At 42.4% G+C, this 15,941-nt stretch overlaps 2 protein-coding genes across 2 annotated transcripts; one reads left to right on the top strand and one right to left on the bottom strand.

Moving 5' to 3' along the window:
• Positions 1–2,522: 2,522 nt before the first annotated feature.
• Positions 2,523–9,342, bottom strand: LOC116900671 (cystatin-14). Its single transcript, XM_032902375.1, has 3 exons — positions 9,106–9,342; positions 6,160–6,270; positions 2,523–2,714 (listed from the first exon to the last, which is right to left on the bottom strand). Exons 1-3 carry the CDS (start codon positions 9,319–9,321, stop codon positions 2,634–2,636), a joined length of 408 nt encoding a protein of 135 aa, XP_032758266.1. The 5' UTR covers positions 9,322–9,342; the 3' UTR covers positions 2,523–2,633.
• A 5,640-nt stretch (positions 9,343–14,982) lies between these two features.
• Positions 14,983–15,527, top strand: LOC116900670 (zinc finger protein 431-like; the record flags this gene model as incomplete). The annotated part of the gene is made up of 1 exon (XM_032902374.1): positions 14,983–15,527. A coding segment is annotated over exon 1 (468 nt), but the record flags the coding sequence as incomplete, so codon positions are not given.
• Positions 15,528–15,941: the final 414 nt, after the last annotated feature.

Here is a 15,941-nt window from a genome sequence, read left to right as displayed (position 1 = left end):
GAGGAAATGATCTCTCAAGACAGCATGATGATGAATGCTGTCTTAGTTAGGTTTCTATTGCCTTGATAAAGCACCACGACAGAGAGCATTTTGAGGAGGAAAGGCCTTTATCTTACAGTTTGTAATCCAATATCCAGAGAAGTCAGAGCAGGAACTCAAAGGCAGGAACTGACAAAGAGGCCATTGGTGAACACTGCTTACTGAGTTGCTCCTCATGGCTTCCTCAATCTGTTTTCTTATACAACTAGAGAGCACCTAAAAGGGATGGTGCCACCTACAGAGGGCTGGGCCCTCCCACATCAATCATTAATCAAGAAAATGTCCTTCAGATTTCCTACAGGAAATGTAATGGAAGCGTTTTCTCAACCTAGACTCCCCTTTTCAGCTAACTCCAGCTTGTGTCCAGTGGACAAAAACAAACAAGCAAAAGCAAAAATGATGATGGCCAGAGGTCCTAAAAACAAAGATATCCTTTCCCCCAGCAGACTTCAAAACTTGCCTAAGCCCTTTGCATCCCTACCAAAGTAGGCTTCTACGTCTGTTTACATTCATCCTTCCTAGTAGCAGACTCATCATATCTTACCATCATCTCTCTGAGGTCTCCAGATCTGTATTGTGGTCCCTTCTCACTGAAGCTTGTGAGTTATCTGTCTTCTCCAAAGTTATAATTAGTTTACTAAAGGTTAGCAACTGTTTTATCCCTAAGGAAGTGTTTGTTTTCTTTTATGTATTTTTGTTACAATCCACTACCCCTACACTGTTTTTTTTTTCTGGATTCAAACAAGAATTTAGGAAGAGGGAAGTCTTGATCTAGAATCCAATGTAATCACCTGCTGTCTTGTCTGCTCTCTAGAGTGCACACTCCCACATGTACAATATGTCTCTTGAAGGTCTATAGCAGCAGAATCCACTGTTTGTTACTTCAGGATGTATTGAGGGTTGGGAAGATGGTACAGCACTAGCCCCACCAGCGTAAGGATCTGAATTCAAATCCTCAGAGCCCACATGAATCTAAGGTGTGGAACTTTATATCAGCAATACCAGTGTTCCTATGACAGGATGGAAAGCAAAGACAGGACAATCCTTGGCAGCTCACGAGCCATTTAACCTGGCACAGCAACCAGTAAGCAACAAAAGACGGCCTGTCTCAAAAAAGGTGCAAAGTGAGCCCCAACACCCAAGGACCTCCATACATGTGCCATGGCACACACAAACCAGTGTTTACACACATGAACACACACATACATACACATCATATATTCAATGTTTTCTTTTCATTAAATAAATAAGAATGGGGTCCAGAAAGATGGATGGCTTGGTGATTGAGAGTGTGTACTGCTCTTCCAGAGGACTGAGTTTGGTTCCCAGCACCTATGCCAGTTAGCTCTGCAGGCACATGTACTCCTATGTACGTACTCACATTCAAACCAACCCACAGCCCCCAACACGCACACACAGCTTACGCATGCATGAACACATGAACATAAACATACAGACAGAAATACATGCGTAGCTTTAATAATTAAAAACAAAAAATAAACCTTTTAAAAAAGAACTAAGAATGTTTTAAGTATGTGTTTTCAAAACATCCTATTCTACATTGGGTTCACTTTACTGGCGCTTAGAGATAAAAAGCTAAATGTTCGAGTATTTCCCTCCTTAATTTCTAGATGCATTTCACTGTGGTCAAAGAGCACAACCTACATGATACTCATTCTCTGAAGTTCATTAAGATGTAGATTACGGAGCAAAATGTGGTTATCCACAGGTTCAAAACAGAGCATATACTGAACTTAGGTGAATATATATATATATATTGACATCAAATTTGTTTAATAAATTCTCACATTTTGTGTGTCTTTGGTGATTTTGACTCTGTGGATCTGTCAGTTACTGAGAAAGATACCTGAAACTCTCCCATTAGAGCCATGCATTTACTTCTAGCCCTATCAGGCAGCCTGTGCTGTTTAGGAGGGCAAGGTCTTCTAGCCTATCATTTACTCCTTCCCTCCACCCCTGAGTCTGAGCCTGGTCCCACTGCCGAATGAACACTACTATGAGCCTAGGTCCTGGCATAGAAGCATGAAGAGACAAATGACTATTCTTGGGGAAAAGTGTTCTGTATTCTTTCATGTGCTTCTCTTTCATTTTCTTTGTGAGTTTTCACATCACCGTGCTGCCTAAGCTGATCTCCAGCTTGTAGGCTTCTTCAACCTCCTGTATAGTACTAGACTATAGGTGGGCACCACCATGCCTGGCTTCTGCATTCCTTATGAATGCATAGGCAAGGGGGCATAGAGAAATTAAAGAATAAGTGAATATATAAATGAATGAAAAAGAACACAAATCAACCAAATCCAGCCCATACATGAGCTGCTTCACATGAACTAAGGAGTCTGATTTACTCCAAAATCTATACTTGCAGTCAGGGCAATAAAAAAAGGATGCTTATCAGTGAACATGGTATCCTTAGCAAATAAACAACATAGAAGACCCCAAGCACTGTTCAGGAATCCAGAAGATGCTGTGAGATGCTTTTAATTGCATTAGCACTACACAGACCTTGGGCTACAGGTGGTCATACACCAGAGGAAGGGAGAATACAATACGTAGCCAAAGCCCCTCCCCTCTGCTTATGTCGGCACACAGGTGCTAGTCAGGACTGTGAAGCGGGAAAACCAAGGTCGTGCATCTACTTGGAAAACACAGTGCACCTGAAAAAAACCATAATACATAGGTTAGAACATTTTAATGATTGAAATAATGTAGCATGCAAGACGAAGAAAAACTTTTTGTTCAAAAATAAAGGTGAAACATCTATTTTATAGAAGCAAGGAGCATAAAACTCAAACCCCAACTAGGACAATGGACACAAGTCACAAAATCCCTCCACCTGAGAGAAAGGGCTACTGAAACAGCACCCTGAGGCATCCTGCCCTTACAGCTCCCCACCCTACAACCTATGATGATGGATGGACTTCCCACCCAAAGGATCCTGAGGAATGAAGGGAGCACTTGAAAGAAGGCATCAGGCACTCCCCAACAGAACAGTAGTACAAACTAGCCCAAATGAATCTGTTCCAAGGCCATTAGTTTAACAAACCCTGACAGAGTCCCTCGATGGAAAGCCATCCTCAAGGTCCCAGATGCCATGGATTACATATCAGACAGGACAAAAATGTCACTGAAAACAACCCAGAATCTATCAGTAAAGTCAGAGTAAGTGAATAAATTACATAATTCCTAATCCCAAAACATGAGCAAAAGAGGACTGATGACCACAGAAAGAATTTCATCTTCCCGAATCCTGATGGTCTCTAAAGGCCAAATGAGGGCCACAGTCACAGTTTATCATAGACAGAAGCCATATGGGCATCTGCAGTAGAGGGGTATGTTAGGCTTGCTTAAGATGACCCCTTCTGACACATATACCACTATGTTCATAGCAGCTCTATTCCCAATAGCCAGAAACTGGAAGCAACACAAATGCCCCTCTACCAAAGAATGGATACAGAAAACATGGTACATTTACACAATGGAATACTATTCATCTAGTAAGAACAAGGACATCATGAATTTTGCAGATAAATTGGAGAAACTAGAAAATATCATCTTGAGTGAGGTAACCCAGACCTGAAAGGCCATGCATGGTGTGGACTCAGTGATAAACGCATAGTAGCCATAAAGAGAATACCCGTGGTACACCCCCACAGACCTAAGACATTAAACAAGAAGGAAGAACCAAACAAGGATGTTTGAATCTCGCTTCGAAAGAGAAACAAAATAATCATAGGAAGCAGAGGGAGGGAAATGGGTGAGCGAGAGCACAGGGGGAGGGCAATGGGGAAACAGGATAAGGAGCAGAGAGACAGGAGAGAGGCACAAAGGGCCAGGAGAATGAATGGAAAGCTGTAGTTCACTGGGGTGCTGGAGGGGAGTCTCTAGGAAGTCTCAGAGACCTGAGATAGTACAGACTCCCAGGAGTCAATGCAGGTGACCTTAACCAAGATGTTTATCATTGAGGACATGAAACCTGAAGAGGCTACCTTTTGTAAGCAGGAAGGACCCCCAGAAGACGGATAGGGACATGAACACACTCATAAAACTTTTGACCCAAAACTTATCCTGTCTAAAAATAAATGCAGGGATGGAGCAGAGACCGAATGAAAGGCCAACTAATAACCAGCCCAACTCAAAACAAAGAGGTAAGAAGTAGATGGAAACCCCACAGAAAGACCAAAAGAATCAACAAACCTCAACCACTGGAAACTCTCAATAGTCTGAACTATCAACGGAAGGATAAACACGGGCGGAAATGAGGCCCCTGCATATTTGTAGCAGTCAGGCAGTTCGGCCTTCATGGCTATCTTGTCTGTCCTCAGCGGGAGAGGATGTGCCTAATCAGGCTGAGGCTTGATGTGCCTGAGGGGGTAGATACCCAAGAGAGGTCTATCCTCTCAGAGGAGAAGGGGAGGGAGGTGGAGGGAGGTACCCTGTGAGGGAGGGGCCTGGAGGGGGAACAGTGTTTGGGATGTAAATAAATAAATTACTTAATAAAACAATTAAAATTTTTAAAAAAGAAAGAAAAGTGCTGCCTTCTATGTAGTTCCTGGTAGGTCAAGTGCATCCAATTAATCACCCATACCCAGGAATAGATACGTAGCACAAACTAGACTCAATAGATTAATAAAAAATTAGGACATGAAGTTGGGCAGTGAACATAGATATGGAGTTACAGGAGAAAAAGAATTGTATAAAATTCTCAAAGAATTAATACAAATTTTTTTCCATCTTTATTAATTTTAGTAGTTCTTATTTACATTTCAATTGTTATTCCCCTTCCCGGTTTCCGGGCCAACATCCCCCTAACCCCTCCCCCTCCTCTTCTGTAGGGGTTTTCCCCTCCCCATCCTCCCCCCATTACCACCCTCCCCCCAACAATCACATTCACTGGGGGCTCAGTCTTGGCAGAACCAAGGGCTTCCCCTTCCACTGGTGCCCTTACTAGGCTATTCATTGCTACCCATGAGGTTGGAGCCCAGGGTCAGTCCATGTATAGTCTTTGGGTAGTGGTTTAATCCTGGAAGCTCTGGTTGGTTGGCATTGTTGTTCATATGGGGTCTCAAGCCCCTGCAAGCTCTTTCAGTCCTTCTAAGATTCCTTCAATGGGGTTCCTGTTCTCAGTTCAGTGGTTTGCTGCTGGCATTCGCCTATGTATTTGCTGTATTCTGGCTGTGTCTCTCAGGAGAGATCTACATCCAGTTCCTGTCAGCTTGCACTTCTTTGCTTCATCCATCTTATCTAATTGGGTGGCTGTATATGTATGGGCCACATGTAGGGCAGGCTCTGAATGGGTGTTCCTTCTGCCTCTGTTCTAAACTTTCCCTCCCTATTCCCTCCCAAGGGTATTCTTGTTCCCCTTTTAAAGAAGGAGTGAAGCATTCGCATTTCGGTCATCCTTCCTGAGTTTCATGTGTTCTGTGCATCTCGGGTAATTCAAGCATTTGGGCTAATAGCCACTTATCAATGAATGCATACCATGTGTGTTTTTCTGTGATTGGGTTACCTCACTCAGGATAATATTTTCCTGTTCCCTCCATTTGCCTATGAATTTCTTAAAGTCATTGTTTTTGATAGCTGAGTAATATTTCATTGTGTAGATGTACCACGTTTTCTGTATCCATTCCTCTGTTGAAGGGCATCTGGGTTCTTTCCAGCTTCTGGTTATTATAAATAAGGCTGCTATGAACGTAGTGGAGCATCTGTCTTTGTTATATGTTGGGGCATCTTTTGGGTATATGCCCAAGAGAAGTATAGTTGGGTCCTCAGGTAGTTCAATGTCCAATTTTCTGAGGAACCTCCAGACCGATTTCCAGAATGGTTGTATCAGTCTGCAATCCCACCAACAATGGAGGAGTGTTCCTCTTTCTCCACATCCTCGCCAGCATTTGCTGTCACCTGAGTTTTTGATCTTAGCCATAAATAAATGAATGTGGGGGAACGAAGGTCCTTTCCGTTTCCAGTGAGGGAGCCCTGAGATGTCTCCTCACTCTACCTGGATTTTCTCATACCCTCCCTAACCCCTGTCCCAGGCTTTGCCTGATTATCTTTTTATTCCCAAAAGATTAGTCATAAATGGAAGTAGTTTGATTCTCTAACCTTCTTTTCTCCTGAGCCTTGTAGCAATGGGCAATTATGGATATTTTCATCATGTTTCTTACAAATCGTACGGCCCATCTCCAAATCCATTAAAAAAATCATTGTCCATGTCTGTAGAAAAGAAATTATGCAAAAAGTTGATAAATAATTGTTTTTTTATAAAAACAAAAACATGGGAAGAAGATCAAGTAGAAAATGGGCAAATACTTGGAAAATGCATTTGCTTATAAATAGTCTTCTATATGACTGGGCTATCAATGTTTGCTAACAGAAATGTGCCTTTGAGAGCCACAAGACACTGACCAGTCTTCCTTCACACTTCCTGCTGAACTCTGGCCCTCTATAGGGGCATGGACATGTAGGATATGGCGTATTCACAGGATCACAATCAAACTCTACACAAAAAGGAACCTGCACACACTGTAGCCACACAGGATGATGTGACAACTCTCACTAAGCCACTCCTTTGATATAGAACAAGAAGCAGGCAGGACTCCACCTTTGCTGAGGTATGAGGAATCTATTGTCTTTCACATGCGCAATGACTGCATGCAAGTGCCCCTCTTACAGATACACTGTGGTGAATGCATGGTCTCACCATCCAGGTTTAAAATCTGCTCAAGATGCCTTATTGAGTTATTGAGAATGATTGTCATATCCTTAAACAAATACACATGAAAACTCAGAGGGTGCCTAAGCAGGAAATCCTACCATAGAAGAATACTCATCATGGTGGACTGATGGGGAGATTGCCAAAAAAGCTGACTAAACTGGGCACGTAGGAATCTATACAGGTAATAGTACACCTATCTTTGCACAACACACGTCAAATATATAACATACCTTAACAAAACACACTAGAAGTCTTTGTCTATATTTATACTGGGAACAACATATGATGACAGGGACTGACAGCAGTAGGCGGGGATGGAGACATCTCAGAAGCCTGCTCCTTGTAAAGTAGGGTGGCACCTGGGACCCTGGGAAGCAGGAGACACATCCCTCCAGGGGACCCACCATCTGAAATAAGAGGCTGCCTGCAGTAGGCTGGGATGAAGACATCTCAGTAGCCCACAGCAGCTCTTTGTAAAAATTGGTTGTTCCCATTTCTCCTAACCTTAGCCCTGGACAACAGCTGTATAAATTTCATTTGTGTGTGACTATCTTTCAGTTGGCCTTGGTGTGCATAATTATTCTATTATATCTGACTTTCCTATTTCTTTCTCCTTTTGCTCTGGTGAATTCTGTGAAACTAGATGTTCCTTGATGTTATGATTCTTAAACAATTGGACATTGAGGCATAGGGGCACAGCACAGCACAGCACAGCCCTAATGGCCCAGGTGCATGCTGCGTGTTCTTATCTTGGAATAACTGCACAATAGTAGTTCCAGATTAATGCTTGACTTGCAAAGAAACTTTAAAGAAATTATTAGAAAATGAATTAGAGCTAACATTGGGACCCTAAGAAAGGAAAAAGTTATTGAAGTTAGGAAATAAGTTAGAAATATAGAATATATAAAACTATAAACTAGTAAAACTAAGTCAAAATACTGGGACTCTTACGAGAGTCATTGTGTGCAAGGAACAGAAAGCTAGCGGAACCACTGAGTTAAGGGTTAACTTGATTCTTTCTGGTCACTACCTGGCAGTTTTGCCTATGTCATTTATCATTAGAGCTTCACAGGAAAATGCAAGTAGCTGAACTCGGAGAGTTTGAGCTCTGAAATATAATAAGTTAGAAGTTAAAGTTTAAATAATGATAAGTTTACAATTATTATTATTATTTTGGCCATAGGCCTGGGAATAGGGGAAGCTTTAAACTTTGGGAAAAATTGTAATTCTTAGTTCTTTGTAGGACGTGGTTATTCCTTTGAATTTGATTTGGCAATGATTATACAATGTCTTTTTTCTACCTACTTTTGAGTTATCAATAAAAGACTGGGGCAAGAGAAAGGCTAGAGAGCATGAGAAGAGTATGTGAAGAGTGAATGAGAGAGCGCATGGGGAAGCGAATGAGAGAGCAAGTCTGAGAACAAATGTGAGAGCGAGTGACAGAGCATGAGAAGAGCATGTGAAGAGTGAGTGGAGAGAGAATGTGATAGTGAATGAGGGAGCTAATGAGAGAGCGAGTCTGAGAACAAATGTGAGAGCCAGGGAGAGAGCATGAGAAGAGAATGTGAAGAGTGAGTGAGGAGAGAATGTATGAGGTGTGTATGAAGATTGTGTGTGTGCGTGAAAGGAGAGTGCATGTGGTGTGTGTGAGATATGTATGAGGTGTGTATGAAGAGTGTGTGTGAGAGTGAAAAGGTAATGAACAGAGGTGTGAATGAGTGTGGGAGTTGGAGAAAAGAAAACCCCAATAAAAAAGCAGAGTGAGCAAGAGAATGCAGAGTGTATGCAGCCTCAAACTTCGAGAGAGAGAGAGAGAGAGAGAGAGAGAGAGAGAGAGAGACTTTAAGCCTTGAAGTTGCCTGTCAGTTTGTACCCAAAGAGTAGTCTGTGTATATTTATTATGTGCCTTCCAGATATCCCTGCTTCCAGTTCACAACTCCGATCCTGTGTCGAGGCTGGACCCCGGCACATTTATGCTTGGCACATACTAAGAATATACTCACTCCATCACATCTGTTTCACACCTCCATGTCCAGTCCCAGATTATGAGCAAGACCTGCATCTCCACAGCTGTGAGGTAGCTAGAGGTGGTAAAGTGTTTGATACCAAGGGTTCTTAGGGCCCAGGGCCCAAGTCTAACAAGAGCCCAAGACAGAATCACACAGGGAAGAGGCAAATGTGTCTTTGGTCAGGGAGTGTCTCCAGGTTTGCGACTACAAAGTATTCTGCAGGCCCAGTACTCTCCTCACGAGTCCCTGCTGATGCCCATCCGCCCCCCTACCCCCCAGCCTACAGCTCTTCATGAAGAGATAATGCTCTGCATCTGGACTCACCTTTTTCTGGGCTCTCCCAACTTCTAGCAACCTGTATGTGTTCTCTTCTGAGTTGTTGTCATTGAACTGAGCCACAGCAAACTCCACTGATGCCACAAAATAATCTAGATCCTTAGTAACATCTAAAAATTCTTTGTCAATGGTCCACATATGGGTGCCTAACACAATCAGTCCTACAAGCATGGGCATCTTCCACAACATGACTGTCTTTAGCATCAGCCTAGGGACTGGGGTCACAAGGGTAAAGCGATGGTAATGTAAAAGTTAAAAAAAAAAAAAAAAAAAGTTTGGACTCAAGGCTGTACATGGCCCTGCCCACCACAGCCCTGTGCTCCTGACTGCCTCCTTTGTTCTTTTGAGCCTTTATCTCCACTCCCCTGCCTTATCCTTTTTCACTACCCCCAAATAGAAGGAGACAGGAGACGTCCCCCAACCTGTGGTGACACAAACCCTGGCATAACAAACATCCATAAAAATATCCTCTGCATGCACATCTCTGGGGCTGTCCCCCCAACTTTGCCAAGGCAAGTGGCACTTACATTCCAGCCTAGAGGCACTGTGCTTGTTCCTTTTGTCCTTACACAATGCTAGAAAGAGTTCCCAGAGTCAGAGGAACTCCTGAGAAATCTGGTGAACTCATTCCTGGGAAATGGAATCAGCGGTTGCCTGCAGCAGACACCACCTGCCAAGTTCAAGGCCAACAGTTGGGGGAGGGGGTATGCATGTGATGCCACCTTCCTCATTGTCCTGACCGTCTTTGGCCAGCGTTATGTCTGGCTCCGTTCTCCTGGCTTCCTATGTTAATTCTCACTTGCCCTCCATTCTGACATGCTCTGTCTTCTCTGACATCTCTTCTGACCTTTTGGCTCTAATTACTGAATTCCTTGTTAGAATCACAGCTGATTCATATCATCTTTCACTTACCAACTTCTAACTCAAGTAGACCATAGTCATAGACCATCTATTGCATCTTCCCTGTCTTTGAAATCCATTGAGATTTCTTTTTGTTTTTATTGTTGGATGTGGACAATATTCTCTGTGCTTTAGAACAGTTCATTTTGTAGGCACAGTGTTAAATTTGCACATGGGAAGTCTCTGCTCACTGGACTGTATGTTCAACATTCGTGGTTTCAGACAATCTCCGACCTGGTGTCAAATTCTTGTGCCCCATTTGAGATCAGTCACTCCTGAATTCACTGAGACACAACACAACATAATAGAGTTACCGTCTGACCTAGAATATTTCATCCTTTGAATAATCTGAATAGTACGTACACGTGGAAAATATCTCCACACTTCCACTCCAGTCATTCATTCATAAAAACTTTATATATCCTGAGACTCAGGATGAAGCCCCCCAGTCATTCATCCATTAATGGTTAGTGTATCTCAGACATAGGATAAAGCCCTCCCCTGCCCCCAGTCATTCATCTTTAAGTGATTAGTAGTGTATCCTCATCAGACTCACGATCAATTTACTGGAAAACAGCAAGAATCCTCTTATTAGCAGTTGGCAAAATACTTTTGTGTGTCTTGAGAACTCTAACAGCCAAGTGTCTATTAGAAAAACAAAGGCCCAAAGTGAGGCTGCTCTTGGCTTCCAGTACCTGAAGAAGGATGAATTCTGAGGCAGGACGGGGCTCTCCTTTTCTTTCTTGTCCCTCTGTGACCTTTGAATTAGTTTATGAATAGCAAACCTTTGGATGGACACATTTTATTTAGAGATAGTCCTAGGCTCTGAGTCTCAAAATGTCTGAGTGTTTCTACTTAAGAAGTCAGGAGGAACTAGGATGGTGGCATGTCCCATCAAACAAAACATAACTTTTATCAGGAAATGCATGTTCACTTAGACCACTATGTACAACGGAACAGAGAGGCCCAGACTGGCCTCTGTGGTAGTATAGTTCCTATACACAGATGCCACCCCCATACGCAAATTGGGAAAACAGGAGAATTCTAATATATTAGAATACTTTTCAATGGCATCAAGTTCGTGAAGATCAAGGAACGAATAGGAAGCTAGTTCTGATGAGAGAAGGTCAGTATAGCGGGTGACTCTTGTCGTTTAGAAAGAGCACTTGGAGTAAGTTCCCTTGGGTGCCCATTCCTAGAAGACTCAGAACACACTTCAGGACTCCACTATGACTGAGGTAAGGCTATGTCCTGCTCCTGGGTTCCTGGCAACATCTGAGGGTAGCTAGAGGTGTGATGCCCTGAACGCAGTGGTTGCCCTGGGTTAGGAAGATCACACCCATTTGTAGGAATCGGTAATAAGTTTGAGAGCGATGAGGCAGTTACATAGTCAAGTTTTTCTCTGAGGTTTCAGAGGGAAAAGCTCTTTACACAGAAACCCTATCACAGTGTGGGATTCTTTTAAAATAAAACCTTTAAAAAAATCTTCAGCCATTCCAAAATACAGCAGAACATTTGACATGTAGAGATGGATGAGAGAAGGGACACGTGAGCTGTCTGAGTGACGAATGCAGGGATGAGTGTGTCCCTGCTGCAGTGCTGTGGGCCCACTCTGTGGTTTCAGCAACAGGAAAGTATTTTGCTTTTTCAGAAGAAGGATCACATGTTACTGTGGCTAGGAGTCTCCTACGTCCAAGGTCACTACTTTGTAGAAGACACAGAGAGATGTGGCAACTCTGTTACTCAGCTTAAGTCTCCCAAGGCCAACAGAAGGAAACACCAGCACAGCTCCAGCTGTCCTTACTCAGGCAGGTGAAAGTCTTGTAGTCCATCAAGAGCGGGTACTGGAGATGCCAGGAAGCACAAGAGGGCAGGCAAAGAGGTCATTTTCAGTGTGTTGATGAGCGGGTGAGTGTGTGGGTATCTAGGATTCTACCTACACTGGGGGCCTCAAAAAGATATGAGGAACCTGTCATAAAGCCTAGGAAGATAAATAAGTCCCTATCTCCTGCTTGTCACATGCACCCTAGCTATATTTACATATACTTGTGTGTGTGTGTGTGTGTGTGTGTGTGTGTGTGTGTGTGTGTGTGTGTGATTTTAGAGGATGTGGGGGAGCATGGGAAGTCTTGGAGGAGGAATGGATGGTACAAATGATATAAACAAGTACTCATGTATGAAACTCTCAAAAAAAAACTTTTTAATTAAAGAAACATAACACACCAATTTAGAAAGAGAGCTTTTTGGCCTATCCCAACTGTGGGAAAACTTGTCCTGTGATCAGAGAAAGTATCAAATAATGGTGCCACTGGGGTTGCCTTATGGCACGTGTTCATCGCTGAAGGTGTGTTTGTCTAAAAGTCAGGGAGAGCGAACATGTCTCATCCCTCTTCAAGGATGAAGGTCCAGAGAGTGACTGAGTCATCTAACATCAGCTTTTTCACAGTCCTGTTCTAGTTCAGGAAAGGAGCCTGAAATTCTCTAGTCACTGGCTTCCAAGATCTGCCAAGCCTCACAGACAGCTCACCTGACATGAAGTTGTCCCCTCCCCAAGGAGGAGCGATCATCTCCAGAGCATCATATTGTCCCCTCAAGCAATAGCACTTCTCTAGTGCACCTCATAGAGCCAGACTGCGATAAGCATGAAGAAGACCTCACCTTGATTATGACTGCCTAATGACATATACCTCATTTCTCGTTCCCACAATCCAAGTTTTTTCCTTTGTTTAAGTTCATGTCAGTACTCTAAAGACAAGCTGAAATTGCCATCTTTCTAATATAACCATTTTACTTAAAATCCTTTCCTGTCCTTTTGCCACCACTCCGGTCTGCTTTCTTTGGGGCTATTGGCTGAGTGTGATGTGCTGGTCTCTGCTAGAATTCCAGGCTTAGGGCTGTGGTAATAGGAGGAGCTAAGCAAAGAGCTCTTAGGATGTTCCCTGAGCTATAGTGTGAACCTAACCTTAAACTGCATGACAAGGCCTTCAAAATGAATAAAGGGATAAACTACACCAGTCAGACTGACCCCCTAAGCCACTAGGCACAGATCCAAACAGCACTGCAAATGCCGTGACCAACACTGAATGTTCAGAATCTGCAGGCTAAATGCAGCTGTGATCAACTGCCTATCAAAAAAAAAAAAAAAAAAGCTATCATGTTCCCTCAGACAATTTTCAGAATGCCTGAACTGCAATTCAAATTTATTGTATATTTGCAAAAGCAAGAAAATTTCAACTCCCATAAGAGAAAAAAATAATGAGAAACTTTCTAATACAGATGTTGGAAACAACAGAAACTTTACCACAGACATTAGGAAAATGTTCTAGAAAAATGAATAAAGTCTTATCATTAATTTTGTGACCCCTATACTGCCACAGTACAGCAGGACTCATTCCTCATAAATACTATTTTAAGTTAAAATTAAATATTTTGTGAACCATCAAAATGAGTGAAGATGTTTTCTGATGATGTTTAGGCCATGTGTTCCAAGGATAGTGGCTTAAAAAAGATCAGATTTATTACATAAAGGGAAGAGTCTAACATAGTTTTTACTGGACTAAAATGAAATGCCAGCAAGGCTGTTTTCTTCCTTAAGGCTCTAGGGTGACAGGCTACTCCCTTCTCTTTTCAGCTTCTAGGGCCACCTGTACTTCTTGTCTCTTGGTCCTTTCCTCCAGAGGCAGAATACTCTTCAAAGCTGCTCCCATGATCTTCTTGTGGTTCTCTGGCTCTTTACATCCTCTACCCATTCTTACAGGGACCTTTATGACTATATAGGATCTACCCAGATTACCCCCAAAGTGATCTCTCACTTTTTCTCTCTCTATCAAATTCTTATACAAGCAAAGATGCTCTTGCCATGTGTGGTGGTGTGAATATGCTCTGCCCAGAGAGTGGCACTATTAGGAGGTATAGCCTTGTTGGAGTGGGTGTGGCCTTGTTGGAATAGATGTGGCCTTGTTGGAGGAAGTGTGTCACTATGAGAGTAGGCAATGGGACCCTCCTCCTAACAGCCTTCAGATGAAGATGTAGAACTCTCAGCTCCCCTGTACCATTCTTGCCTGGATGCTGTCATGCACTGGTCTTGATGATAATGGACTGAACCTCTGGACCTGTAAGCCATCCCCAATTAATTGTTGTCTTTATAAGAGTTGCTTTGGTCATGGTGTCTGTTCACAGCAGTAAAGCCCTAACGTAAGAATAGTCACAGGATCTGAAAATTGAGGACATGGTGCCATCACTTACTTATCTTACATATACTATATCACTTACTTTTCTTGTTACTGTGACAAAATACATTGCAAACATAACCTAAAGTAGGAAAGGTTTATTTGGGCTCATACCCTGAGGAACAGTCCAACATGGCAGAGAAGGCATGGTGGCAGGAGCAGGAGGTAACTGGTTGTACTGTGTCTGCAGTCAGAAAGTAGAGAGAGATGGCTTTCTCCTTATTATCCAGTTAAGGTTCCCAGTGCAATTGTAACCACACTCAGGATGAGTTTTCTTCTCTCAGTTAAATCTTTTTGGAGAGATTCACATTTCCACAGTAATTCTACTTGCGATGAACTTGAAAATGGAGGTTAACCTTCACATGAGCCTTACTTAGCTCAGGCCTCAATGCATAAAAGAACCCAACCCAGATCAGCAAGGTCACCTGGCTGACCAACAAGCAAAATATATATGAAAACTTTGAATGTCTTCTGAAAGGAATCAAAAGGAATGAATAAAAAGTATAGTAAACATAACTCTCAGTAGGACACAAATTTAATCATAGATGTTTGAGCCTTGTACTCAGGACCTAGAGTCAGACTGAGGAAAGGGGCAGAAAATAGGCCAGAGCAGCACTCTCTGAGAGTGGGACAGAACTTAAGCACAAAAGTGAGTCACACACTCAGGGAATATTGTGTTGGATCAAGGTTGAGTTTCAAGTTAGTGGGTTTTTAAAAATAATGGTTCGAATCTTAAATGGTCCTGGCTGCTGTGCTCTCTGTCCTGCCGTTGGATTCTCTGAGGCATGCTCAGGCAAGCTCCAAAGTTGCGACATGGATGCATTGACCTATGATGATGTGCATGTGAACTTCACTCGAGAAGAGTGGGCTTTGCTGGATCCTTCACAGAAGAGTCTCTACAAAGATGTGATGCTGGAGACCTACAGGAACCTCACTGCTATAGGTTACAATTGGGAAGACCATACTATTGAAGAACATTGTCAAAGTTTCAGAAGACATGGAAGACATGAAAGATGGCATACTGGAGAGAAACCCTCTGAAAATACTCAGTGTGGTAAAGCCTTTGTACAACATAGTCATCTCCAAAGACATAAGAGCACACATACTGGAGAGAAACTCTATGAATGTAAGCCACATGATAAAGCCTTTACATACGATCCTCAGCTTCAAAATCTTGAAAGAATTCATACTGGAGAAAAACCCTACAAATGTAATCAATGTGGTAAAGCCTTTGAACGTCATTGTAATCTTGGAAGGCATAAAATAATACATACTAGAAGAAAATCCTAAAAAAAAATAATAATGGTTCAACAACTGAGGCTGATGGAAGTAAACAGTCATCTGCTAGATAGACAGCTATAGGTAAATGATAGGTAGGTAGGTAGGAGATAGATAGATAGATAGATAGATAGATAGATAGATAGATAGATAGATAGATAGATAGATAGACAGACATATAGAAGATAGATAGATAGATAGATAGATAGATAGATAGATAGATAGATAGATGGATAAGTGCTAAATATACAACTTTAGATAGATAGACAGATTTAGATAAACAGAAATCTGCTAAGGGACAGGCAGATATGAGGTGAGGGGGTTGGGGGAGAGAACAACACAGAAAGATAGTGCCAGCTTATGCATCCCAAGTGGTGTCAACGGGTAAAAGGAATACATCTAAATACATGACAGTCA

Source organism: Rattus rattus, chromosome 5, assembly GCF_011064425.1.
Source record: "Rattus rattus isolate New Zealand chromosome 5, Rrattus_CSIRO_v1, whole genome shotgun sequence".
In the NCBI taxonomy this organism is placed as follows: Eukaryota; Metazoa; Chordata; class Mammalia; order Rodentia; family Muridae; genus Rattus; species Rattus rattus.
This window is presented reverse-complemented; position numbering and strand designations above follow the sequence as displayed.

What these genes read in the sequence shown, in the direction of transcription:
- LOC116900671 (XM_032902375.1), bottom strand. Translation starts at nt 9,321, where the DNA reads ATGCTAAAGACAGTCATGTTGTGGAAGATGCCCATGCTTGTAGGACTG. An exon ending in TTGGGAGAGCCCAGAAAAAG is followed by an intron (nt 6,271 to 9,105) that starts GTGAGTCCAGAT and finishes TCTTTTCTACAG; the next exon opens with ACATGGACAATGATTTTTTT. An exon ending in AAGGCTCAGGAGAAAAGAAG is followed by an intron (nt 2,715 to 6,159) that starts GTTAGAGAATCA and finishes GGTTTTTTTCAG; the next exon opens with GTGCACTGTGTTTTCCAAGT.